At 50.8% G+C, this 27,686-nt stretch overlaps 1 protein-coding gene across 13 annotated transcripts in view; it reads right to left on the bottom strand.

The window, feature by feature from the left end:
• Positions 1–13,128: 13,128 nt before the first annotated feature.
• Positions 13,129–27,686, bottom strand: part of PHKA2 (phosphorylase kinase regulatory subunit alpha 2) — a 69,756-nt gene continuing 55,198 nt past the window's right edge. For 5 of the 13 annotated variants that reach the window (XM_019755392.3, XM_019755390.3, XM_019755391.3 and 2 more), the window contains 13 exons: positions 26,978–27,111; positions 26,402–26,558; positions 25,408–25,487; positions 25,126–25,204; positions 24,891–25,020; positions 24,217–24,318; positions 21,969–22,087; positions 20,847–20,876; positions 19,349–19,402; positions 17,366–17,536; positions 15,257–15,310; positions 14,329–14,529; positions 13,129–13,794 (listed from right to left, as the gene is read on the bottom strand). In XM_019755392.3, coding sequence (XP_019610951.1) covers positions 13,624–13,794; positions 14,329–14,529; positions 15,257–15,310; positions 17,366–17,536; positions 19,349–19,402; positions 20,847–20,876; positions 21,969–22,087; positions 24,217–24,318; positions 24,891–25,020; positions 25,126–25,204; positions 25,408–25,487; positions 26,402–26,558; positions 26,978–27,111 — 1,482 coding nt within the window. In that variant the 3' untranslated portion in view covers positions 13,129–13,623. Of the gene's footprint in view, positions 13,795–14,328; positions 14,530–15,256; positions 15,311–17,365; positions 17,537–19,348; positions 19,403–20,846; positions 20,877–21,968; positions 22,088–22,863; positions 22,988–24,216; positions 24,319–24,890; positions 25,021–25,125; positions 25,205–25,407; positions 25,488–26,401; positions 26,559–26,977; positions 27,112–27,686 lie in introns of those variants that run through there. The other 8 variants (XM_019755394.3, XM_019755395.3, XM_088795076.1 and 5 more) reach the window with 8 other exon arrangements.

Genomic DNA, 27,686 nt, shown 5'->3' on the forward strand with positions numbered 1-27,686 from the left:
TGTGTTAAAAAAAAATTGACTTGTCATTTAACGGGGCACCCCACGTTTTTGTTTGCTAACTCTGGCAACCTTACATAGATAGGCCTTGAGGTCACACAACTCCTGCACCTCTGTCCCAGGGGGCTGTGAAATCCTGGACAAATGACTTGAGCACTTACAGCTTCCGTTTCTTGTCCTACAAAATGAGAGTGTGGGGACAGAGCCCCAGAAAGCAGTTTCCAGGCTCTCGGCCTCACGTGGAAAGTGCTGGCTCAGGTAGTAAATGGCCATCAACTGTGATTGCATGGCCATCAGCTGTGGCTAGTTGGCCGTCGGCTGTAACCAGTGAGCCATTGGCCACTAATATAACTGCTGTGGCTGCCCTAGCAGCAAATGGGGGCTAGCAAGGAGATGGTGGCTGGGCTAGCAAGCACGGAGTGCAGTTAGCACGGTGGAGTGCGGGTTGTGGATTGCAGAGTAGTGGACGGCAGGCTGTGGATAGTGTGGCTCCTGCTTCCTGTGTCTCTAACCCAGCTGCCAGTGAGACTATAGCGGTGTGACTCCCCCATCTATGGCTCCGTGGGTGTTCCTTTTTGGCCTCACAATATCCTGCGTTCTTTGTGGGGAGCAGAACCAGAGACCCCACATGACACCCTGCATGACAGAGAGTAACTGCAGTGGGTCCAGGACTACAGCAAAGATGAAAGAGAACGCCACCTGTGTGGACGCTGTTGGTGGCTGCCATAGCCCCTTCATCACCTGTTCACCCATCCCCCAGCCCCTGGGACTAACCACTCAGCTGTACCCTCTTCCCCTGAATTGTGTGGGCTGATGGGAGGCACCTGCCTAGATCATGACCCCCCCATGCCACCTGAGGCCACCACTGTCTGACAGAGCAGGGGCCCACAGCCCCCTTGCCCCAAGGCCGGATGTTCTCTGTCTTGAAGCTGACACCCCAGAGCTCCCTGAGAGCTCAGGCTAAAGCTCGTCCCCACCTGGATGCACATCCTTTCTCAGGTCCTTCCCATTCCATTGTTCTGTTTCTCTCGCTTCCTTACAGGCCTCTCCCAAGAGCAAGCCCTCAATATATCCTCTCACAAAAATATGTGGCCTAAAACACTAGTAGAATTACTGTGAGGCGCAGTGATAACTGAGTGTTCATGGAAGGCTTCAGTGCCAGAGTCCAATGATGGCTCGCGCCCTGAGAATGGGGGCAGGGCACGTCGGGCTGTGGTCCTTGGGGCTGGGGTACAGTGTGGGCAACAGAGAAGGAACTTGTCCCCTCCCAGAAAGGTGGGAAATGGCGACGGGGGTGGGCATCAGGCCTGGAGTCCTTTCTGCAGAGTCAGGCTGAGGAGGCGCTGAGGCTCAGGGAGGCTTGGTCGCAGCTGGGCAGTGTTTGGGGAAATCGTCAGGACCCGATTAGACTCAGAAAAATGACATGGCGGGGGAAGGGAGGTGGCTCAACTGGGTGCTACCTGCTCTCTCCTTGTCTCCCCATCTTCCCCGCACTTTTGCAAGCTCTACCATATTTAGAAGAATGCCTTGGGGTGGATGAATCCTTAGGAGAAGGTATGCAGTTTTAAAGAGCAAGGCCTGGCTTTGACTCTCAGTTCTGCCACCTTTACACAAGTTCTGGAATCTAGATCAGTTTCTGAGCCTCATCAAGCCTCAGTTTTTCTTCCTAGAAAATGGGGATAATAATGTTTCCCCTCAGGCCCTTGGCGACAAGTTCCAAGAGGAAGAAGGAATTCAGAGATCTATGATGAAACTAGGGCTTTGAAGCTCCTTGCTTCTCCTCCCAAACGGGCCACCCTGCCTCTGTCCACCCTGCTTCATCCTTGGTCCACATCAGAGAGCCCTACTCAGGGCAGAGCAGACAGCAATAACCTTGACTTCTCTAGAGTTCTAGTAACTAACACCTAAATTGGGCTAACCCAAGTTCTGCCAGGTTGCAGACCTCTCTAAAAAAAAAGTTTATTCCCATTATCTAATTTTTGATGGTCCTCCCAAACTTTACATGTTGAGTACTATCATCTGCATTTGACAAATGAGGAAACATGGCTCAGAGAGCAACTTGCCATCATCCATGGCCATCCATGGCCCCGCAGCTAAAAAGCCTGTCTGAATCCAAAGCCCATGTGGGGCAGAGCCCCAGAGAGCAGTTTCCAGGCTCTCGGCCTCACGTGGAGGGGTGCTAGCTTGGGTAGTAAATGATCATCAGCTGTGACTAGTTGGCCATCAGCTGTAACCAGTGAGCCACTAGCCACTAATATAACTGCCGTGGGTACGTTGGGGACGGGAGGAGAGTCGAGGGAAATCAGAGAGTCGGTCGGTTGGCAGAAAAGCGGACAGCAGGTTGCACGTCGTGTGAATCCAGCCTCCAGTGAGACTATAGTGGTATGACTCCCCTACCTATGGCTCCGTGGATGTTCCTTTTAGGCCTCACCATATCCTGCATTCTTGTGTGGGGAGCGGGAGCAGAGACCCACAGGACACCCTGCATGACACATGGCACAGCGAGCAGAATGTGGTGTCGGCCGAAACTCTCCGAAAAATAATGGAGCAGTTTATACGTATGAAAGCTCAGTTTCGTGAGCAGGGTATGGTGCCGGCCAAAACTTTCTGAAGGATGATGGAGCAGTTTGTGCGTGTGAACGCTCAGTCTCGGGAAGCCCGTGAGGAGCGGTGCCAGGAACAGGAAACGCGAGCTGCTTGGGAGAAATGTGACCCCTCGGTGAACTGGTGGTCCTCTGGAGCCTCCGGATGGCACGCTGCCCTGTTGCCCAAAGCAAGCGTCATCTTCCTCTTGGTGGTCTGTTGTTGCTGTGGGCTCCTAGAGTTGTGTGTGGTGCCTGGTACCCACTGTTCTCGGGAGCTGGACCCCCGAGGAGTGGTGGGAGGACATGGACGTTTCTCCAACCAGCATAGGCCGGAGAAAGCGAAGGTCATTATGGCCGTGTGGGCTGGGAAGTGCTTGCTGAGGCAGCCCGGATGCAGGACTTGTAGTCCCCGGAGGAAACCCTTGCTGAGCCCTCTGTGGGAGCTGAGGGTGAGGTCAAGGTTGTCCCTCACCCCCAAGTTGGGGAGGACTTGGAGCCCTCCCCCTGAGGAGAGGGCACAAGTTGTGGGGCCGGTGCACAGCCCTGGTGAATGACTGTGGACTATGGGGAATTGCCTTCCATCCCTGATTTGATGGACCACTTGACTCTTTGCTTGGGAACGTACTATCATGTAGTGGAACTGGCGGATGTTTGCTTCCTGTGTCTCGACCGGCCGCCTTCAAGAATATGTAAGCACCTTGGCTGTGAGCCATTATTGTTCCAGCACGGTACCCTGAGAAACCCTGGCTGTGCCCAGGAAGCCTGGCTGTGCCCAGAAAGACTGGTGGTACCCTCAGAAACTCTGGCTGTGCCTGGGGAGACTGGTGGTACCCTGAGAACCCTGGCTGTGCCCAGGAAGTCTGGCTGTGCCCAGAAAGACTGGCTGTGCCCAGAAAGACTGGTGATACCCTGAGAACTCGGGCTGTGCCCAGAAAGTCTGGCTGTGCCCAGGAAGTCTGGCCGTGCCCAGAAGGACTGGTGGTGCCCTGAGAAACCCTGGCTGTGCCCAGAAAGAGTGACAGTACCGTGAGAAACCCTGGCTGTGTCCAGAGAACCTGGCTGTGTCCAGGATATTGCATTCACCTCCAGGCTACTCGCACAGGGCCCCTCGCGGAAGATGCTTGTCGCGTAGATTGTGAGGCGAGACCCTGGACGGGTGGAATGTGGGGACAGAGCCGGGAGTGCAGTTTCCAGGTTCTCAGCCTCAGGTGGAAAGGTGCTGGCTCGGGTAGTAAATGCCCATCAACTGTGATTGGATGGCCATCAGCTGTGGCTAGTTGGCCGTCAGCTGTAACCAGTGAGCCATTGGCCACTAATGTAACTGCTGTGGCTACGCTAGCAGCAGATGGGGGCTAGCAAGCGCGGATTGCAGTTCGGACGGTGGATTGCAGTTAGCAAGGGGTTGGTTGGTTGGTTGGTTGGCAGGCAGAAAAGTGGATGGCATATTGCGGATCGTGTGGATCCTACTGCCTGTGTGCGTCTCGCCAAGCTGCCAGAGAGACTGGGGTGCAGGAAGACCCCTTGTTGGGGTACTGGCGGATGTTTGCTCCCTGTGTCTCCAACCCAGCCGCCAGCGAGACTATAGTGGTATGACGCCCCTAGCTATGGCTCCGTGGGTGTTCCTTTTTGGCCTCAGCATGTCCTGCGTTCTTATGCGGGGAGCGGGACCAGAGACCCCGCATGTCACCCTGCATGGCAATATGTTATTAATATTATTACATTATCTTGTTAATCTCTGGAACTATCCAATGAGGATGGTTTATATAGTCACTAACCCATTTCACAGAGGAGAAAACTGATGCACTAAGGGACCATGCATAATTCAAGGGTACCCAGCTCTAAGCAGCAGAATGGAGAGCTGACTTCAGGCCCAGCTGCCCCAGAGCACCGGCTGGATAAAGGGCCAGGGGGCCCAGGAGGTGGTCAAAGTGAGGTGCCACACCTTAAGCCCCATGCTGCCTCCACTCCAATTTGGCCGAGGGCTGCCCTTGTGGTCAAGGCCTCTCAGGTGACGTGGGTACGCACATTACTACAGATCCTCTACTTGTTAAGAGCTGTGGAGGTTCCAAACCACTAACATATTTCTTCCGATTCGAAACAGCCCCTTAGAGAGAGCAGAGCAGGACCTGGCCCCCCTCCTTTAGCTAGAACGCTCAGGGCCACCGATGGGCCGGCTGGCCATGGACCGAGGACCAAGGACCAAGCCCGGAGCACTGTTAGTCTAGCCCTAAGTTCTTTGCACAGCCCCCAGCCCTGCGACTGCGGTGGAGGGCTGCACCTGGCGGCCCATTTGCAAACACGATTTGGATTATCATAGGCTGCACGGGGCTTTTTAGTCTCTGTACACAAACGGAGGCTTCTGTCCCCTGCAATATTTCTCTCCATATCTGCCAACCAAATCTTGTGTAATCCAAGAAAACCAGAGTCTCTCTCTTCTGAGGTAAATTTGTAAGGGAAATGCAATATCCTTTGCCCAGGTCTGGGTAAACATGGAGTCTCCAAACATGGGCTTTAGTCCTGATCTCACATGGAAGCCCTCCTGAGCCTCGGTTTTCTCATCTGTAAAATCTTGTAGGAGGATGATAGTGTGCTCTTTACCAATATCCGAGGGATGTGTTACTCGGCCGGATGTATAGTTTTAAGTCTTCCTCTCTTTCCACCATGCCTAAGGGTTACCCAGACGTAAGGCCCACAAAAGACAAAGTCACTAATTCCAGGGTCTCCTCAGAGCGAATCCTGTTGGCCTCAACTATTCCCACCCATATCCCACTCTCGAGGCACACACCCTGGACAGCCTCCTGGAATGTTCCCCTGACCACTGCCTGCAGCAGGGAGCTGCTCCCTTCCTCCTGAGGATGACTCACTGCATTGCTTGCTTGCTTGCTTTTCATTGTGCTTTTTTTAAGTTCAAAGAAAGAAATGTGTCAACTTCAAAACTCAGCACAGCACATCTATTTAAAGTGCAGAGGAAGCGGCCTTTGAATGACTTGCAGAATGTGAAGTCTTTAGAGCCTAGAAGGCCGCAGCCCCAGTCTTTCTCATGATTTCCAAGGCCCCCACTTGAAAGGTAGGCGGGCGCTGGCAGATGGCAGAGAAGGTCTGAAGTCCCTTGCGTTGGGGACAGGGAGAAACTTCTGCAAGGGCATGCAAGAGCAGGCAAAGCTGAGTCTGAGGGTAAGACCTGGGAAAAGATTCCCAGCCACTGTTCCTCTGCTACCCGTCAGCTCCATTCCCAGAAGTGTCACAGAGGCAGGCAATGTCTGGGTACACACGTGTGTATGTTTGCTTCAAAATGGTCAATGGACCACGGGGGAATTTAAGCCTGAGACAGGGAAGGAGGAGGGTTGAGGAACGGTCCAGGAATAATTTCCCTGTCATTCAATCATTCGATCACCTCAACTTTCCAGCTACAGCAGCAAAGCAGAGGCTGCTCCAGGAGCTTCTGGCCTTCTCAAAGGGGGCAGAAGGAAGTTAAATCCCTTGGGCACTTGCACCCCTACCACTCCAGTCCCCCCAAACCTGCTCTACAATGAAACCCTTCTGTGCTTAGCCTTTAGCTAATGCCCCACTGTGCTGCATCCCTATAAAGCAAAATCTCTGGAAGAATTGGCAATAATTGTGTCATTCCTGTCTCAAACCCTCCAGTGACTTGGGACAAAAGCCAAAGTCTACACTCTCCCCCCTGATGGCTCCACTTTGAACTCCTCAGTCTGCAAACATATTAGGTGCTTCCTGCCTCAGAGCCTTTGCAGAGGCTGTTCCCTCTGCCTGGCATGCTATTCCCCTAGGTATTGCCAAACAAATCCTGCCTTATCAGAGATCTCAAATTCAACATACAGTCCCTATCATCCCTACACCTCCTTGCCCTCTTTCTCTGTCATTCCTGTCCTGTCCAGGGCTCTTGTCATCCCCTGACACATTATGCATTTAATTGCTCGTTTGATTATTGTCTGGGAAGAAGAGGGAAGAGGCAGAAGAGGGAGGAGGAATCGGGTTGGTTTCTCAGCCTCCTTGGCCGGGGTACAGGGAAACCTGGGGGACCTGGAGATAGCCTTGGTGTCACCCAGCTGTTGTATCCCCCCCCACCCCCCCAGCATCCTTTTTTTTTTTTTTCTTGGGTAACTTTTTTCCCAGGACCCATCAGCTCCAAGTCATTGTCCTTCAATCTAGTTGTGGAGGGCGCAGCTCAGCTCTAAGTCCAGTCGCCGTTTTCAGTTGCAGGGGGCGCAGCCCACCATCCCATGTGGGAATGAACCGGCAACCTTGTTGTTGAGAGCTCGTGCTCTAATCAACTGAGCCATCCGGCCACCCCACTGGCAGCTCAGCGGCAGCTCGTTGTCTTCCATCTAGTTGTGGAGGGCGCAGCTCACTGGCCCATGTGGGAATCGAACCGGCAACCCTGTTGCTCAGAGCTTGAGTTCTAATCAATTGAGCCATCCCAGCCGCCGCATTTTACTCATCCTTGACCTGCATCGACTGGGGGGGCCCATCACACCCAACGGAGGGTTTGGAGGAGTCAAGCTCCTGTATAAATCTTTCCCGAGCAGTGCCAGTGTGGCCTTCTCTTTCTTTCCCCTTGCATCGTTGAGAAAACAGGGCCGGTCCTGGTGGAGGAGTGGTACCTGGCATCGAGTGACAAGGGGCTCTGGTATGGCATCTCTGACCCCCTCCCTGGGTTCCAGCCTCAGCTGGCCCTATTCTCAGAGTGAGCAGTTCTCCAGCTCTGGGCTCTAATTTGACCCCTCTCTCCCTTTTCACTTGCTTGTTTTGTCTCTTCCCCTGCTCGGCCTAGCGCCGGCTACACTGCAACCTGCCAAGCATAGCACCAACCACATAAATGTGTGCTGCCAGCGCAGAAGCTATCTCCGGTCTCAATCAGGGGACCAGGGACAAAAACATACGGTGTGTGTGAGATCACTGCAGCACATGTTAGCTCGCTGCTGTGGGGGGCTGAGAAGCCCAGAGCCTGCCGGAGATTCCGGTGGCGAGGTCAGTGCAAACTCCGATGCTTCATGGCAAGGGCCCACTGCACCATTTCATCTCCTCACACACAGAGCTGCTTCCCCGTCTACCAGTGCAAGGGCCTCTCAAAGCTGCCTCGGAGCCTCCTGGACCGTTTTAGCTCCAGAGCTCTGTGGTTGGGGGAGAGGGGACGGCGGCAGGTACTCATGCTGCTGCCACAAAGGGAGGGGACAGGCAGTAGAGGCTGACTTGCCTTAATGGCTGTGCTCCCTCGAACCCAGGAGAGTGAGTCGGATGTGAGCAAGAACGCAGGCACTGATCCTGGGTGACAGCTGGGGAACATGAGCCACACTATCGGGAGACAGGCTTACACCTCGAAGCAGTGCCAATTCTTTACTTTTAAATCCCCCAGCTGGCTAAAGACTTAGAAGGAAAGATGCGACAATCATTTGTGTCTTGTCCCAGATGGGCTGTCACTCAGGGCCCAGAAGAAGGCTAACAGGGATGGGCTGGTGGTCAGGAAAAACTGCGAGGCCCAGTGGCAATTCCTCCAGGGCTCTGGCTCAAGGGTTGTGACAGTTCCTTGGAAGCTGAGTGCTGGGAGGTAGTTGGCTTGGCGGTCTGAGCAGTAGCATCGATCCAGCCATGATGACTTAGTGACATTTCTACCCAAAGGGAGAACCTGCAATTGTCTTAGATGAGCCCAGAGGGAGCTCTGGGAGTCCCCTGCATGCCCCTCGTCACTCCCACTGCACAACCTTCCCCAAAGGTCACACCTGCCTCTTAGGTGAGTTCTCAGGACAGATAGGGCAGGGGACACAGGTCCTTTTCTGGACAAAGGAATAAACCCCAAGAATCCTGGCTGTAGTGGACACTTAGTTTTGTATGCTCAGGATCCAAGCTCTCTTCCTGCGTCTGGGGGATCCCCCACATTATGAAGCCAACCCTGTGTCCACTTTAGAAGGAGGAACTGGCACATACGGGCTTTTCCAACCTCCCTCTCAGCTAACAACCTGCCCTTCCCCCGCAGCTGATGCAACACACCTGCCAGAGACTGAATTGACAGCTAGCGGCTCTGTGAAATCCATTCTGGTGACAGGTGGCAGCCACTATATTTAGTTTCGAAAAGAGCAGAGGCGATGATCCCAGTGACATTGGCCAGCTTGGGGGCATCTGTGGTGTAAGCCCCAGGGTGTGAGCCTGGGAACACCTGGGAGTGACAAGGGGACCTTGTTCCTGGCTGGGGAGCAGCCAAGCTTGGCTACCGGGTGATTTACCCAATATCCTTTAAGAACCGTATTTCCTATGCAGCCAGAGTTGCTTTCTGTTACTTGCAAATAAGAATTGTGACACAGTGGCAGAGGGTGACACTGAAGTCATAAAAGATTAGAGCCAATGACTGTGATTTCTGCTTTGTGTGCCTATCCTGGGTTTGTATCTTGAAAGCTCTTTCAGTAAAGGAGACATGGAAGCACAATCACTGCGCCGTGTCCAATTCAGATACAGCTTGGTCCCATGTGGACAACCCAAACCCGTGCCCTTTGCAAAGTCTGGCACCTCAGGTGAACCAGCTGGAGATGGATGCATCTGGCAGCCACCCCGCTGAGAGACGGGCCAAAGCTGCTCAGGATTTAGGTTTGAGGCGTGGATGCAGGGCAGACCAGTGCTAGGAATGTTTCCACAGGAGGCTGGGAAGTCGCCTTCCTTAGAGGTCTTCACAAACGAAAGAGGCATTTTTTCATCTCCTACCACACTACTCCATATTTCTGCATGCCAAGCAATGAATGCACAAGAAATGCTTTCTGAGCAATTCATTTTTCAGAATAGATGACATATTGCAATCAGGCAGAAGGATAAATCACATGACTTCAGAGTTCATTGGTTCCAATTATTCCCGTCCTTCTAAGAAGGCATTTTTGCAAAATTGCACATATGTTCCTTAAACACACACACACACACACACACACACACACACGTTTTCTGATGGAATTTTTCTCTCTTCCAGACTATCAGTCAAACACTCCGTGCGTTAGACTCAAGAATAGTCTCTTACCGGTTCAGGTCTTCTCCTTCCTCAGAGAACTCTCTTGGTAACTCAAGGACATGGCTTTTCCCAAGTGGCTTTCTGAGGAGGACAAGGGGGCTTTAAGGGAATGACAGTGGCTTTACTGTCCCCTCACAAGCAGAGCTATCAGTGGCCAAGTCCCAGAGAACAGAAGGCATTCTGGGACCATGCAAAGTGCAGAGACACATAGAACAGATGGCAGGGACTTTAAAAGCATGAGTCACCTTGAAAGATAATGGCGCCAAGGGAGGGGTGGGAGGCTTTTGTACCTTCTGACAAGGAAACAGAGAAGACTAAAAGCTATTTGCCAGACTTATACGCAAGTCAATAGAACTGAGAGATGGTTCTGCTCTAACTTACATCAAGGGAGGTCGAGCCTCTTGTCTTCTTGTCCAGAAATAAATGGCATCAATCAACTGACAAACTGTTTCTCCTGTGTCCTGATCTTCTGGTCTTTTTTCTTTTACAAAGGGAGCATTTACATCCTCTCTATCCATGCAGCTAATGCATAACAGTCTCTCCTTCCATTCACCGCGCGCCTCACAAGGGTTGCAGAAGCTGAGCTGACAGACACCCACCCCAGGAGACACTGGCATGGCCGGGAGAGCCTGGCTGAGTTGCCGTTGGGCATATGTGGCTTCCTGTAAACAGGAAGCTCCTGGTCCCCAACTGGGGGGGGGGGGCGGTTCCTGTGATTCCCTCACGCTTACTCCCGTGCCAGTCTGTAGGCCTCTTGCATATTTTCCAGATGGGCAAACTGAGGCACACAGAGGCTAAATAACTCGCCCAGGTCAGAGCTGGGATGGAAGGTGTCATGCAGGAGACCCTGCTCGCGGTGCCATTTGTTGTGCGAGGCGGCCTGCAGGGTCTCTGCTCCCTCTCCCCACAGAAGAACACAGGATGTGGCCAGGCCAAACAGGAACACCCATGGAGCCATAGATAGGGGAGTCACACCACTATAGTCTCACTGGTGGCACCATAGTCTCACTGGAGGCTGGAGTCACACGACCTGCAACCTGCTGTCCGCTTCTCTGCCCGCCAACCCACTGACTCACCAACCAGTGCAGCCGCGGCAGTTATATCAGTGGCCAATGGCTAACTGGTTACAGCTGATGGTCATCTACTACCCGAGCCAGCACCTTTCCACGTGAGGCCGAGAGCCTGGAAACGGCTCTCTGGGACTCTGTCCCCACAGAAGGCCAGTTGGACTCAGTGACAGAACCTTACTCTTTGCTGCAGGATTCAGCCGGGTCAAAACCAGGTTGAGCAGTGGGCGGGGTGGCTGGCTGCTTTTCAATGGAGGATGGCAAAAGAAATGTTTGTTTATGGCTCTGAGACAGAACATGCTGCCTCCAGCCACAGCAAAGGTCAAAATTGGACTCTCTGCTCTGAGGAGGGAACTGGGAAAGGGCACCCCCCCACCCAGAGCCCTCTGGTGCTGCAGCCTCTTTCTTCTCAGGAGGAAACCCACTCTGAAGAGGCCAGGATGGTCAGGACAGGGCCTCCACCACCCCCCTCCAACATCTGTTCCTCTTCGCTGCGTGGGCCTCAGCTGCTCGCGCAAGGGATCAAACCTCAGAAGCCTGTTCTCCTTCTTTGAAGCTGACAGCTTGAAGCCTGTAGAAATGCAGTACTATTTCAGGATTTCATTTGAAAGAGGTTTCAAAAGAGTGAATCGAAGGCTTGGTTGAATTGCTTATTATGGCTCTTCTCCCGGCCTGCTTTGGTTGGTAAGCCCAAACATAGCATCTGTGGCTTTGCGCGTCATCCACGGGCAGGGGATTGTTCTAAATTAGCACCTGGCTCATTTAGGAGGGTTGTAACTCTTCTTGAGCCTTCTCCCAAAAAGCAAGCGGGACTTTCACAGCTTGTACCTTTCCTACATTACCTGCATCTGAACTGGTCCACCAGGGAGTCTCACTTATGGCGAGCATGTCTTAAGGACACAAAGAATAAAGGCTATGAAAATGCTACTATGAAACCTGGGTGGCTGTGACCCCCTGGACCCTCAGAGGCAAATGGGAGCAAACAGACTTCCCAGGGAAGATGGGGCACGGACATGGAGGCTCCGGGGCATGGTGCCCCCACTGTCACTGGGATCTGCCCCACCAGTGCCAGTGCCCTGGGCAGGCCCCTCCTTCCCAGTCCTACATCTTGTCTGGCTCTCTAACACTGCCCCCGCCACACTGAAGCATGGCTTTCCTTGTTGGGGCGAGGTCCTTGAGTGCCAAGTCACATCTCATTTATCTTTGTATTCCCACACCTGGCACAGAGAATACTTTCTCAACATGTGGTGACAAATGAAGGGAGGATCCAGTAATACGAGGAGACAGGTTTTATATACTGATGTTAATGGGGAGGAGGAAGAAGGGGGAGGGGAGGAGAGGGGCATGCCGACGTCCCCTGGAGCAGAAGCTGAGATTCCAGGGCCTTTCCCTCTGTATAACTACTTTGTACCTTAGCAAGGAAAGTACTGTGGTTTTGAAGAAGTAGGAAACAAAAGCATTGACGTCCCAGGTGAATGGTGACTAAAGACCACCAAGCCCAGGTAAGGACACCGAATCTCGTGTTCTAGACTGTCTCTCCCAGGGGCAACTGCAAAGTACTTGCCTTGGACTGAACAAAGTCTGCTTACTGCATCTTGACTCTGAGGGGCGCCGGGCATGGCGATGTCCCCTAAAAGCAGCTAGAGCATCGGCTTTCTCCACCTTCATGTAAACTTGCAAGCAAAGATCCAATGGCCACGTTCCCATTTCAGAGGCAGAGTTGTCACAATCTAACCCATGACTCTTAACCAGCCAGAGCTCTCACCATGTAGCCACCAGGTTTTCCAGAACAACAATGGTTTCCCCCTCGTCCCAACCCCCACTCCCCAAGGAAGACAATGCCTGGAGAGAAACTCCATCCACCAGGATATTGGCAAAAACCTGGCGAGGCCCCGCCCTGTCAGGATTTGTCCTTGTTCCTCTACAGTCAAGGCCCCCAACCACAGCTACCTGAGAGCATCAAGATGGCAGTGCTTCCATGAGAAGGGATGCGTCCCCAGCCTGGCTCTCTCATAAGGAAGAAGCATTACTTTTACGGGAGCACACCACCAATTTCCATGGCATCTGGTGCTGCATACCCATCACATGGGTCCCCTAGAGCTCGGGGGAGGTACTGCTCACTCTCCTGCCAGGGCGGTCACTCCATGCAGGGGTGGGGTGGGGGACACAGGCCTTCCAGAGGAACTCCCTGCCTGCTCCAGCCCCAAAACAATAGGTGGCCCAGCTATAAAACGAGTTTGATCCTCCCTGCCATTGTTTTTTGTTTTGCTAGATTCCGGAAGATGTAGGAAGAAGGCAGGAGAAATCCATCATCTATAGGTGGCCAGGATAAAATAGTTGAAAACCATGAGCCAAAGTTAACTGGGAGCAATTTTTGACATCTTGGTGAAAGAGAATTATGTCACACGAAGGTAGCTAGGCCAATAAAACAACAAGAGACCAAGAAAAAAAGCAAGGCACAAGAAAAGCAAACTTCCACAGAAAGAGTTGTTCTATTTGGTAAACAGTTTGGTCCATAGACAGACTGCATCCTGTTAAGATGCTCCCCTGGCCAAGGTCTGCTTGTCTAGCTACTGGAAGGATCTTTAGGATGTGCACTAGCTCATCAAACCTATTTTGGTCGCTCTCTGTGAGAGCCAATTTAGGCTGTTTCTCAGTTCATTCTGCACTCAAAAGACACCAGTTTCCACTTCCTCCTCAGGCTCCAGGAGACCAGATGCTGTGACAAATGTTCCAGCAAAATGAACCTAGATAATAATCCCATGCCGCTCCTTGGGGAGCACAGGACTCCTTGGCTCTTTCCGTGGCTTGGACAAACACTGGTTTCATGTCAGTCACTGCCATCTCTTCCTTGCCAGTGTTTCTGATGGGACATGCTTTTGTGACAGCGCAGGGGATCTTGGGGAACAGAAGAAAGTTTCCAGTGAGGCTACGGGGCCAAGTGACAGACTCAGAAAGGGCTGAGGCCCTATTGCATCTGGCAGCCTGAATTGGGCAGCAATTCCTGCAAATGAGAAGCCACTGCCTTCGTTAGGTAGGTCATTGTTCCATAAGCCCCACTCGGAGCACTGTCGTAAAAAAAGTGGCAAATGCCTGTGGCTTGGTCTTTCTCTAGAGTGTCCATGGCTCCAGTTGACATCTGCAGCAGGAAAAGGAACAGGTGAAGAATGAGTAGAGTTCGCTCTCGTAGCCTGTGATAACTGCATGCCGAGGCCCACGGCCTGTGGAGAAGAGCTCCAGGCCTGGGGCAGGAGAGCCAATGGCACCTGCTCCGGGCACTGCACTAGGTTCCCACGTGTGCCGGTTCGCAGGGTATCACTGACTTTAATGAGAGGACGGCTTCTCCTAATGCGACTCTGGGTGCAGAGTAAGTGGTTTTGTTTACCCAAGGACATATATGAGCAAGGGTGGTGTTTGCACTAAAACCTATGCTGAAATGGGCCTGTCTATCTCCAAAGGTCTTTATATTTCCCAAGTGGACACTGCGCTGTTTTCTCACCAAATGGTTGACATTTTCACCATCTGTGATGACATTTTCTTTGTTCAAGAACATTCTTTCCTATTGGACACAGAACCTCTAGCCTTGATAGAGATAAATGCCAGCCAACCTGGCTTCCCTACCTCCGTCCCCACCTCGGCTGTGGGGCAACTGGGCAGGCCCGGGCACACCCACCTGGTCCTGCAGGAACAGCTGGTTGGCCATCTGCACGATGTGGTCCACATGGATGATGCCGCCAATGCTGTTCATCTCCGTGTCCGACAGCAGCGTCAGCACCATGATGGCCTCCACCAGCAGCTGCCGGTACTCGGGCTGGGGCACGCGGTTGAGCACCGACTCAACGTGGACAGCAAACTTGATCTCCTGTGGGGTCATCTGCCAAAGGGACCCGCAGCGGGTCAGGAGTGAGCCAGGACGGACGCAGTGCTGTCAGCAACCTGAGCACAGCGCCCCCTGGGCTCTGGGTTCAGCTTAAATGCTGCCTCCCTTCTGGCCACTGTTCTGATTCTGCCAGCAGGAATCTTCTAGAGCAGGAGGCTGATGGCTCTGCTCTGGGAGGCAGTCGGCCTTGTCCTAGCTTTATTTGGGGGGTAGGCCAAGTCCTATCCCACTGGACTATGACTTCCAGGGGGCAGGGACCATTTCTTATTTCTCTTTCTTCTTCATCATTCCTGTAGCATGTGGCACGGTGCCTGGGGCAGGGTAAAAACTAAAACATGAATTTGTAAAAGAATGACTAGGGGAAAAGAAACCAGGGAAGACGTCTGAGGTCAGTGGAAAGAGGGGCCAGAGGAGGCTGCACGTGGGTCCATGTGTGACATGCAGCTTTGCTCTTTTCTCTTAATAGGGTTCTATGTGGTAAAGCTAAAGATCTTGACGGTCAGAAATGCTGTTTCTGAGGCGAAAGAGAAAAGGTGATGCTAATAAGTGCGGGAGAGAAACTTTGCAAAATTTGAGGGTTGAGTGGCTCAAAAGATCGGACCTACAAAATGGCCTGTCTATAAGTAAGAAGCTGCAAAGAAGCATGAGTGGTCAGAGTCCACGAAATACAGCACTTGGTGAAAATGGGGGTAGGACAGCGTTTGAGTTTTTCCCATCATACCTCTTGTGTCGTTGAGGATGGGAGCACATAACCATCGATGGAAAGACCATGGCACTGGAGACAGAATGCACACATCACATTTCAGTCAGATTCCAGAATGTAATTGACAAGTATGCACACACGCACACATACTCAAGTTGCTCTGCCTTGGAAACCTGCATGAGGGCTGGAACATGCCAGACTGTCATTTATTTTTAGAGAGCTGTTCTCACTGCCCACAGGCTGTTTTCGATGCAACAATTCTAGGGAACCAGCAGGCATGTTTCAGATCTCGCATGAACAATGCCCCAGGGAGCTGCTGGGTCCTCCTCTGTGGAAGCTGTACATTTCACTTGGCTGAGAGGTCTCATTTGGTACCACATAAAGGGAGATTTTCATGGCTCTTACTGGCGAAGTATACTTCTGTGCCTTTGCAGGCATCTATTTTTGAAATTTCTATAATAAGCACCGATCACAAAAAGCTTGAGCACATGCACAGACACGCACATGCACACCCATGTATATAAATATCAAGCATCGACTCAATACAAAATGCTGCATTTTCATAATAAAAGTGTCTTGGTATTGAGCCAGTGGGAGTCCGGATGGAAGCGTGTGATGCCCCAGGAAGAGTGGGGAGATTTTCTAGGAACAGTTTGTTCTAGTCTAATTGGCTGCCTTCTAAATCCCAGTGCCCTGGCCGGCAGCAGCTGCCCACCCGTCCCTGGGGGGCTGAGGATGGAGAGGCAGCAAACACTCGTGCCTCTTCACAAGAGGCAGAGAGTGGAGAACTACAGGCCTTGGTGGGCTCTGAGGGCTCTGCTCGTGCATGGGGACAGGGAGCCAGCTGCATGAAGACAAGTACTGTGCTGACCTCCCCGTGCCCAGCTCGGTCAGGAAGACGGCGGTCCCCACACAGCAGAAAGACCACAGGCTCCCTACCAGGCCATGCCACAGAAATACCGCAGCACAGTCATATTTGCTGTTTGGGGTGACTTTCTCTCCTCTCCTGCTGTGAAATGAGCTAACAAAACAGCTGATGAAAACACATCGGTCCTGCCCATGGTTTCTGGTTTGCACAGAAGCTTTGAACTGAGGCAGACTGTCCCTCTAGTGGACCCAGGGAGACACAAATGCTGTGGGGCTGATGTGGGAGGTGGACAGAATGTGGATGCAGAGAGCAAAGGGGCACGGCTTCCCCCATACATCCCTCCTTGGCAACAGGTGTTTGGGCTGGGCTCTCCCTTGCTCAGGTGCATGCAGTGCATTCTCTGGCTGTCACCTTACATGTTTCTGATGACTTCCGTGGAGATTTTCACAGCCCCAGGGAGCCGGGAAATGTAGTCCTATCTGGTGGCCACAGGTGTAGTGGGCAGTTGGCTAAAGGGAGTGGGTTTCAGATCCCTGTCCTCCAGGTGGGGAAGCAGAGGCAGCCCAGGGCATGTGGGGCTTGTGCCTTCAGGGCACCTAGGACCCGGAGTCAGACTGGAAGCTCTCCATTGCTTTTTTCCCTCAAGACCTGATCATGTCGCTGAATGGCGTGGACGCCACGTGTACCTGAACGTGCAGGAGCCTAAGGACTGGGGGGCTGTTCTGGATCCTCTGTGTCATGTTGTTTTCATCCAAAGCTTTCCCTCCCTTCTCTGGTTCTTGTCTATCTTCTGACTTTTCTACATTCCTAATATGTCAAAGGTGGTCCCACACAACCTGGCCTGCCACCTTATCTAACTTGCTGTGGTGTCAGCCAGTGGTTCTCAACCAGGGGTCATTTGCAGCTCAGGGAACACTTGGCAATATTTGGAGACATTTTTGGTTGTCATAACTGGGGGGGGGGGTGCTACTGGCATCTATTGGGTGGAGGCCAGAGATGCTGCCACACATCCCACAATGCACACGATGGTCCCCCACAAAAAAGAATTCCCCAGCCCCCTATGTCAGTGGTGCCAAGGTAGGGAAAGCCTGCTCTAGGCTGTGAGCTACCCAAGGTTGGGGGCTATGTGTTGGCTTGTCCTACAGCCACATGCTACTTGATGATCCCTATAGGTGCCACCACGCCCCACAAAGGGAGTCAGGGGGGGTTGGTTCATTTCCCTGGGAGCATGTGTCCCCCAGCCCCAAGACCAAGCTTACCTTCTGAAGGATCTTCCACACCTTCTGGTAGAATCCCACAGGCACCCTGTTGATGGCCCCATCCAGCCTTCTCCTGCGCAGCCACTGGCCCTGCCGCTCCCCCCAGCCAATGTGATGCCCGCCTGAGTCTGACGATGACGTGCCAGTGGGCGAGGACGGGGTGCTGGACCTCTGCAAGACAGACAGCGCATGGCCTTCAGAAGCCTCAGAGCTGGTGCGGCAGGGTTGCTCTGGCGATCAAAAGACCAGATCACCACTTGCCCAGAGAGGAACATGGTTCCTTTATTCTACCCGGGCCATTTCTTAAAGCTGGATTAACTCTGGCACATACCAGTTTGGTTACTGAACTTGTTCCATGCACTCTGCCCAGCCCCACGAGATAGTGCAGTAGCAAGGACCCCGACCTGACTGGGAGGCTGAGCAGGTAAGGGTGTGGGCTCTGGGCTCAGCGCTGAATCCCAGCTTAACACTGGCTGCAGCAATCCCTCAGCCTGACAGTAGCTCTGGGTCTCATGTGCACAGGGCTGGGGGACACAGTCAGACCGCTTCAGCGAGCTGGCCAGGCGCACTCATTGAATGAAGATTTAGGAAGCCCCATAAACACACCCGGCTGGTGGTAAGTGCTCAGCGAGGTCAGCTGTCACTGCCAAGGCCTTCTCGTATTGCTGTGGGAGGGCCTAGAGAGAGCCACTGGGCTCTCGGAGGACATGAGTCCCCCAGAGATACCACAGCCCAGGGAGACAATGCCAAAGTGCCCACTTCCCTTCTGCAGTGGCCCAGAGAAGTGGAAGTCACCTTCTCACAGTGCAGGTGCCACAGAGAGCCCCACACATAACGTGGGGTGGAGGAGGGTCTGGAGTGGCTGGAGATCCACATTTAGTAGTGGGGACCTCAGAGACTATGGTATATCCACCGGTCCTTTTCCATCTGTTCTCTACTCTGCCTGTTTTCAGCACAGAGCTTTATCCTGGTTGGGGGCAATGGCTGCCTCCAAGCCAGGAATACATGCTTTGCTGAGGAAAAGGTGAGAGGGCGTCGTCTCCTGCTCACCTCCTCGCCTGAGGCTGGACTTGCCTCCATGAGGGAAGCGCTGGGGCAGGGCCAGTGGTTGTGCTCTGGCCTTGGCAGGCCCTACCCCAATGAAGGCAGACGCAGCTCAGAGAGGCTCCCAGTGGGGAACTGGAGACCTGCCCCCCAGCAGCAGACCTGGTGAGGCCATGCTATACTCCCTCCCTGCAGCAAGGCTCCAGGCCTGCCTTCTTCCTATGGATGGATTCTAAACGCATGGTCTCCAGGTAGGAAAGGGCTAACCTTCATCCGTACACATTACCTTTGTTCTGGGCTACCTGGCGGTTTCATTTCTCAATGTGCACCGTCAAATTTAAAGGTTTGAAAATGAAATCCAAATGTTAAGCAGGAGGCAGGAGTGTTCTCTATGGACTCATTGCGACTTCGTCAGATCTTATTTTGAAAAGGCTGTTAGGCTGGGTTATTCCATTGGGCTCATTACTGCCATTTAAATATGGCAACAATTAGATACAAATAAAAGTAATTACAGCTGCACTCATCAATGACTCAGCTGGTTTTCGCCTCATTTCGGGAGGAAGATTCAGACTCGCCTCTGCAGTCGGAGCACCTCCTAATCATGCACTTGGTCTGAGGCCTCACGCCCAGCAGTGCATTGTGAGTACAGTGCTAGTCGGCGTGTGTGGGTAATGGTTCACCACCGTGGCTCGATACAGGCACAGAAATGCTGCCTCAAAGTATCCGGAAGCTCCTGGCCAAACAAAGCTCAGTTCAAGAATTTCTCGGCTTTCTTTCTACACTCTCCTCATAATGGCAGTCAAATGAAAACACTGGAACCTGTTCAAATCTTTGGGAGTTAAAGATGAGGTGGGAGCACGAGAAGGGCAACAAGAAATCAAGTCACCACCAGCAAGGAGGTGGCAGTAAGAAGGACAATGGTTGGGATGCATGGTTTACCATCGACTTGGAGCAATGTGCACTGCTGGACACGGCCTGGCTCACAGAAAAGAGCTACAAGACAAAGAGAGTCCATTCAGTCATGTGCAGTGACACCAAACGACGCAAACAAAGAGGAGTATGGAATAGCATGGAAAACACCTGCGGAAAGAAGCTGCAGAGGATGCGGGCAGACGGAAGTTCTTACTCACCAACCAGGCAAACAGCCTCAGAGATCAGCAGGGCACTGAACTTGGGAAATGCTCTTTCTCTCACTATGAAACGGTACCACATTCTAGTCATATGGGGAGGGAACCTCATCAAGTTAGGACCCAACTTACTTTCCAAAGCCACAGCCAGGAAATGCTAATCTTTTATGTTAAGAGTTGTGACAATCTACAGAGAGCAACAAAATACCCATCACCAGCATTTAGCATCTGGCACCTATTGTCATTCAATAGATATTTGTTAAATGAACGAATAAGATCAGGCTGATGACCTTTGGCCAGATAAGTATTTCTTCATCTAAAAACCTAGAATGTACCCTGATTTTGCATGGGGATAGTGCCTGAGCACACACACGTGTACCCATGCACGGTGTTCCTGCAAAAGTGAACAGAAATCTAAAATGCCATGGCATCTATTAAATTTTGGACAGAGAAAATATGTTTACTTGATGGACGTGGCCAAATACAAAACTTGTACTGGCTAACTGAATCTCAACCCATCAAAGAAGAAAGGTGATCATTTTGTCCCCATAATATGAAAGGACGACATTAAATGGAGGTGCAGGGAACCACCCATATTCCCCCACGGTCAGCCATCATGAGGATGTGGGTAACCAGAGGGACGGTGCCATCAAGTGGCTGGCAAAGGAACATGTTTGGAAAGTCTGTTCTTTACTTGGAAAGAGCATAAATTCAAATGAGAGAGCACGTGTGCTTTACCCTGGGACAACATAGAGTCTGCATGTCATTATCCGAAACCTCCACGTGCTCTCAGTCATCAAGACATTCAGTCATTAGGAACGTGACTCTAATTTTCTGGAGGAAGCATGGCACAAGCGTGATATAAAAGAACAGTAGCCTTACATTTTTTCCTTCCAGGGTTAAGTCCTCACCCAGGCAATCTGGGGACAGGAAGAGCAGTATTCTTTCTACTAATATAATCAATGACCACATTTTACTTTTCCCTACTTATTTTCCATTTTTCTGAACAGAAACTCCCGCCGAGGCAGAGCTCGGGTCCATCTCTTTCACAAAGTATCCTGCAAAACCCAAGAGTCTCATAAATGGATTTTATCTAAAGGCATGGGACAAGGCCATTTCTCCCGCTTTTAAATCCAGCACTCTGCCTGTTCCAGCTGTGGAGTCACCTCCACCCACGCCTGTTTCATGGGAAGAACAGTTCTCCACGCGCTCACTCTCTGTATTCACAGCCTCACTTTCCACATTCAAGCCAGAAAGGACACGAAGCGCACACAGACAGTAAAGGATGAAACAAGACAAAGATGTTTCACCTGTTCATCAGCACTAAATCGTCTAGTCATCTGAAAGTAAAAATACATCAGGAAATAAACAAAAACCAGTTTCGAATCAAGGATGACTTGCTACTCCTCTCGCCCTCTGGACAACCCAGGGAAGCACTGACTGGTCCAACTGCAGGTTGTGACCCATTAGTGCCTTGATCTAGTGGGTCATCATTTGAAATGGAGAGGAAAATCCAACAGCACTTCTCACTGCAGGTCATGGTTAGAAGGAAATGCTACCGTGTTTCCCCGAAAATAAGAACTCACCGGACAATCAGCTCTGATGCATCTTTTGGAGCAAAAATTAATATAAGACCGGGTCTTATTTTACTATAGAATTAATACAAGACCATATTATATTATATTACATTATATTATATTACTATCCTGGTCTTATAATAAAATAAGACCGAGTCTTATATAATATAATGTAATGTAATATAATATAATATTGGGTCTTATATTAATTTTTGCTCCAAAAGACGCATTAGAGCTGATAGTCCGGCTAGGTCTTATTTTCGGGGAAACACGGTATTTCCTACTGTAGATCATGGCCAAGTCCTAGCATAGTACCAGCACATTAGGACTGAAAACCTGTTGACTTGCAGTCCTGTGGGGTCAGTTCAGAAGGAATTTATGTGAATTAAATAAAGGTGAACAAAGAAAAGAGATACCTGTGGCTGGTGAAATATACAGGTATCATGAGCATTCCATTCTATTTCTGGATTCCTCTGGCTATTTTATTTGAAGGACATATTTGATAAAGAGACGATATAGTTACTTTTTTACACAACTCTACTTTTTAAATGGCTGTGGCCCACTCGAAAGAGAGGTCTGGCAACAGGAAAACAAGGGGAAGGGCGTTTTTTGGAATGTTCATATAACATGATACAGTTAAGGATGAACATGTGTGGGTGCACGCGAGGGGCTCTGGGATATCTAGGTACAGGCTATGTTCAGATTGCAGGACAGAAGGGATCTCACATCCTCTACAAAGAGCGGGCTTCACCCTGCATGCTCTGGGTTTCTATCACTTTCTGAGGTGAGCCCAGGTAGGAAAACCACTTCTCTCCCAGTACTGCTGCTGCTGCCACCGCCGAGAGCTCTTCTCACCTGTTTCATCTCACTCCTCAGCCTGTTAATGCCACTCCTCTCGGTTTTGGTGACTCCAGTATGTCCCACTTCATGGATGGAGATGGCAGGGCTGGATGTAGAGGAATGGATGGGCCGCACTAGAGGGGAAACACACGTGGTTCTTAGAAACTATATAGCATCCACCCTGAGTAACGAATACGTGCGATGTGTGTATTTTTATCCATATTTCCCTCCCCGACTCGATGATAAAATCTTTAGAGGAGGCCTCATCTGCCCTGGCCAGTGCTGTTTCCAGCACCTGGAACTGTACCTGCTCACACAGCCCAGGCTCAATATGCGTTCGAGTGAACGAATGAGCATGAACATTGCTTAAGCAGAAAACACTGACTGGCCATAAACCCTTTCATGAATTGGATATTTTTTAAAGTAATTTTTTCACTTCTCCAAAAGCACACCTTCCTTGTAGAAAACAGGCCACCCACATTAAGGGGCCTTGGGGCTAGAGAGGGAAGCCCTGGGAGAACAAGCCAACCAAAGGCTGGAGGTGGAGAGACGTGGCTGCCTGATGGTTGGTGCGCTGCTGCCATCACAGAAGGGGCAAGAAGGCCTCCATCACCTCACTTCCAACCTGCTGCAGCAGCCTCGGGACTCCCACCTATCTGTGGCCGTGCCCCCACTAATCGGTTCTCCGTGCTGTGGTCACAGTGATCGTTCTAAAAGGCAAGTGTGATCATGTCACTGCCCACTTGGAACCCCTCCAGGCCGAGCTCTGTCCCCACTGCCCAGCACATCCTTTCCTTCTGCAGGCCCACCTCAAAGGTCACGTCCTCAGGCAGCATCCCCTATACACCCCACCCTCCTGCCCCGACCCACCCCTGAAGCCATGGGAGATAAGGAGCCGGGGGACACTCACATGTAAAGGACAGCAGAGAGGGAGGAACCCACAAAGGAAACGCAGTGGTTAGCCGGAGAGGGAGGAGGGACACCAGGAAAGTGGAAAACAGAAGCCAAAGGGGTCTGGGACTCTACAGTGGGGCCTGTATGGGGTGAGAACTAGCTTGAAATATTTATCTCAGACATGTCAAGATTTAATCAAAATTCTAAGACAATTTGAGTTTCCTAATTTATAAAAATTGGACAATTACAAAGGACAATGTACAAATGATGTTATCTGTCCAGAGACAGGACCTCCTCTGGCCTTGCTTGCAATTAGACGTATTTATGGCTTTCAAGTGACATTATTCTGTTCCTAGTTTTGTAAGCATCTATGGCTTTATATCTAATAACAAATTTTTAGTAATTATCTGTGGCAAAGCATGTACGTCATTTTGATGAGCAGAACACGTTAAATATTTATCTTGTATATTTACATTTCAAGGACTGAGCATTTGAAAGAACTGAAAATTACTTTTGGAAAAAAGATCTTGAGCACTCCTCCTTCAGGAAAGGAGAAAAGCCACCCAAACCCATCTGATTGCATGATGCGTCTTTGTTAGCTGGCTGGTGCACACTCTGGGGAACAAAAATGAAGTACCCAATGTCCTTCTTATTAAATAAAAAGAATGACAGCCCACACTGCATTTCTCCGGCTTCAGGAAATAAATTCACAAATGCGTCTGCAAATCATTCATTTTGCTTTATTATGAAGAGAAATGATAATTGCTTTAATTATAATTAGGGAGCATTTGAGAACAGAATTCCACCAGGAGTTGGGTGATTATATTTCCTAGCACTGCAAACAGGGTTCCGGTACAGAGAAAAACTGAGCAGGCCACACAGGGACAAAGCAAACTGACTCAGCAAGAGGTGCTGTGAGGTTGCAGAGGGCTCTTCTCCTGCCCCATGAAGGGGACCAGGATGTGGGGGAGGACAGTTCTGCCCAAACCAAAGGCAGGCACAGGTGAATGGAAAAGACAGCCCTTCCATCCTGACTCCCTAGTCACCTCACCCCTCCTAACACTGTTGCACAAGTGATAGTACCTGGACCTGGCAGAAGGAGGAAGGCAGCAGGCCAGAGTGCAGAGGTGTGCACACCATGCCCACGTGTGGTCACAGCTCTCCCAGTAAGTCAAAGAGGGTCACAAAGCTGCATCTAAGACTCTGTCCATCTTGGTAAAGCAGGAACCTTACCCTCATATATTATGTCCCAAATCGCAATTACTCATGTCGATTTGTATATAAATGAAGCACTAACAGGTGACGCTGGGACACATCCATCAGGCCCTCTTGTCCCCTCCCTGCAGAGGTAAAATGAGCATTTACTTACTGCTTCTTTCAACGCCAAACTCTTTTCCACTCAGAATATGATGCAGAAGGTTTTTCATATCAAAAGGGCTGAGGTTCATCAAACTTTCAGAAGCTTCCTCTCCTACAAAACAAACATCCTGTAAGTGTCCCAGACACAGGGCTGGTAGCAGGTGAAGGCAGAGTTGGGTGGGCCTTGGGGTGGTGACAGAGGACGCTGCGGCGGGTCTCCCTGCTCAGGATTACCACACCGCTGCTTCAGGGCTGACATGTACTGATCCTTGGTGATTCTAAATGCTACTGTTGAAATTGTGTGTTTTATTAGCTCTCAGATGCATCTTTTTCCCACTGTAATGATCCCAATGCTGGAACACGTCTTGCAGTTGATTTACACATTTCAGTTGGTAGGATTTCTCCCAGTGGAGGTGTGATTAAATGGGGGATGACATCTCCTGCCAGGAGCTACAGTAAGGAGGGCAGAAGATTCCAGTGCCTCATTCTCCCTGACATGAAATTCAGCACCCTGTGCTGGATGGCCTGGCGAAGTTACATGTAAATGAGAGAACCTGGGAAAGCAGAAGCACGCTCACAGGCTCGGAAGCCCAGGTTCCAGAGTACTTGGGTGGGGCTCCCAGGGTGGGTAAGGGGGTTGGGGATGCTGAGCGAGCCTCTGGAGCATCTGCCCACGCTCCGTACCTGAACAGTTGAGGCTCCGCGCAAGCTCTGTGGCCATCACCTGAATGATGAGTCCGATCCGGAGCCTGAGCATCTCCACGAAGAGGCTGGGCTGTGCCCGGACGTACATCGCCAAGTACACCACGATCTCCTGACGCACACACACATGGACACAAGTGTTTCAGATACCGGGTGGTGGCAGAGGCCCCTGCAGCCCGGAGAAGGCCACGGCCCTGCCCCTCCCTGGCCAGCTGACCTGTGTGAGGACAGCAATGCTGATGTCCTGCCCACTGGCTTCGTAGATGAGTTTTGTGAGCTCCTCGGGGGGAAGGGGCCTAGGAAGAAGCATCAGGACACAAATACCATGAAAGATGCCTGAGTGGTGCCTCCCTGCCCTCAGTGGAAGATGCTTATTTTCCTGCTGGAAGTTCCAGAGTGACAGTGACTTTAAAAAGACCCTCTTTCTCAACAGTAGATGGAACCGATGTTTTCCCCACGCCACCCTCTCCAACCTGAGGCCCCCAGGCTGAAGACTTACGCAGAGATGATCTTCTCCCGGGGCTCGGGCGGTAGGCCCACTGTGAGCTGCTTCTGGTGTGAGAGTAGGTCTGTGCAGGCCTACTCATTCAGGAGAAATAGTGATGGAGAGAGACAGAGGGAGAGGGAGAGGGAGGGAGATGGAAAAATGGAGGGAGAGAGGGAAAGAGGGAAAAGGGGAGGGAGAGGGAGGGAGGGAGGGAGAGAGGAAGAGAGAGGAAAGAAGGGAGGAAGAGAGGGAGATTAGTAAAGCCAAAGGGCAAGGGTACTGCCAATAAGATCATAAATTTACCTTTACAAACTTTATGGCCCATGTTTCTATTTATTTGAAAAATTCATACATAGACCCCAGACTGAGCAACCCGGGCAGGGCTGAGCCCCCTTGATCTTTGTGTCTCCAAAATGTGGCCCTGGGACCAACGCTGCAAGGCCCATTAGTGGGTATTTAATGGCCATCCACTGTAGCAAACACATTGGATTCCCTGATATGCCACAAAGGAGATGGGCTGTCATGAATCCCAAGATACCGATATTAAGGGTTAATGACTATATTATAGTCCTAAATTATCAGTTTCCCCATTATTCACATATAATAAATACTATCACCTTACCATAACAATGAACTTTAATGTCTTAGAAAGTGGTTCTGGATTTTTGCAGGGCTTTAGGGTTACAATATGAATGATGATTATACTGTGGATATACAGAAATAAGAGAGCTCTATTTAAGACGGTGCCAGGCCACAGAGCATTTTTGTTTTATTTATTGGGAAACCTTTATCTGCAGCTAAGAGGAACAAAACTAATCAACTTCAATTTCATTTCCTCTGCTCATCTTTCAAGAGCAGTGGGAGGTCGGGAGAGAGGGCCACTTCATCTGTATATTAAATAACTGGTTTCCTTCACAAAGAAGGGGTGCTTGTCTCCAGCTTTCATAACAGGAAGAGGGCATGGGGCTAGAAAGGACAGACAGACAGCCTGCCCAGTGGCTCTGACCTCAGCCAGCACCTCCACTTTCTTCCTGAGCAGGCCAGAGATGTAACGAATCAAACCCCACTCCTGGTTCAGGCCGGCTTTCCCATAGAGCTCACTGAGGAGGTTGTGAACAGTCACACCATGCTGTCCGGAGAGATTTGTGTCCCAGCTGGGGCCCCTGTCAAGAGATAGAAAACCCCAGAAGTAAGGCCCGGAACGTTTGCAGGCCGGATTCTCTTGCAGCAGAGCTCACTTGGCAGGGAGAGCAATGAATCATGGCGCACTCTGCCAAGTGCTTGGGCCCGCCCAGGGCCTCCGAGTCTCAGGAGAGGGTTGTGTCTTACCAAAACATCCCTTCTGTCTATTTGAAACAGAAGCCTAACATCAGGAAATGGTGAGAGCCTGGCCTCACCCAGCCTTCTCGTCCAGGGAGGCCAGCATGAGTGGGCAGAGAAGGGGATGGAAGTCTGTTCATGGTGATCCTGGGTAATGTGGGGAAATATCACCATAACCCGCCTTACTGGAAGCCCAAGAAGACTAGGGCACACAGTCCAGGAGGATGGGGAAAGCTTGGCCTAGTGAAGACCAGAAACTTACTTTACTACATACAGAATGTACAGAATGTCTGCTTGGTCCTGTAGGTTCGAACAATCTTTCAGCTGCTCAACCAGCTTCTCACAGTCCACATCACCCTGGTCGTCTCTGGGCCACTGGAAGTCATCTTCAGGGGTCTGGCCACACAAAAGCCAAAAACCAGGGGACAAGAGGATGAACATTCAAACTGTCAGAAGATTGGAAAGTGACACACCAACTTGGTCTTGGAACTCTCTCTGTGCTGTGCTCCAAGTTTTCAATGGATCTTTTGTATATTTCTTTATTTACATGCTTTACTATTTTTGATCAGTGAATCACTGTATTAGTCAATGTTTGCAAAAGACTGGACTGAATAAGTTAAAATATATATAAGTTTTATTTATGCAAAGTTCAAAAACAGGCAAAACTCACCCCTGGTGTTAGAACTTATGCTAGGAGTTACCTCTGGAGTGAAGGGGGAGGAAGCTACTGGGAGGGGCACAAAGGGTGGCTGGTCGTTTACCCGCATCTTCTGGCTCAGTGATAAGCCATCGAGCTCAATTCTTATACTTCGTATAGCTTTCCCTATATATGTCATACTTCAATAAAATATTTTTTTGAAAACAAAGCAAAACACAAAAAGTGTGTGAGGTTTAAACAACCTCAAATCGAGGTTAGGTTAAAATATTCTCCAATTGATGCTGAATCTCTCTATTCATGTGAGATAAAATCA

The sequence above is a fragment of the Rhinolophus sinicus genome, chromosome 18 (assembly GCF_057876585.1).
Source record: "Rhinolophus sinicus isolate RSI-liver-muscle chromosome 18, RSI-T2T, whole genome shotgun sequence".
Classification (NCBI taxonomy): Eukaryota; Metazoa; Chordata; class Mammalia; order Chiroptera; family Rhinolophidae; genus Rhinolophus; species Rhinolophus sinicus.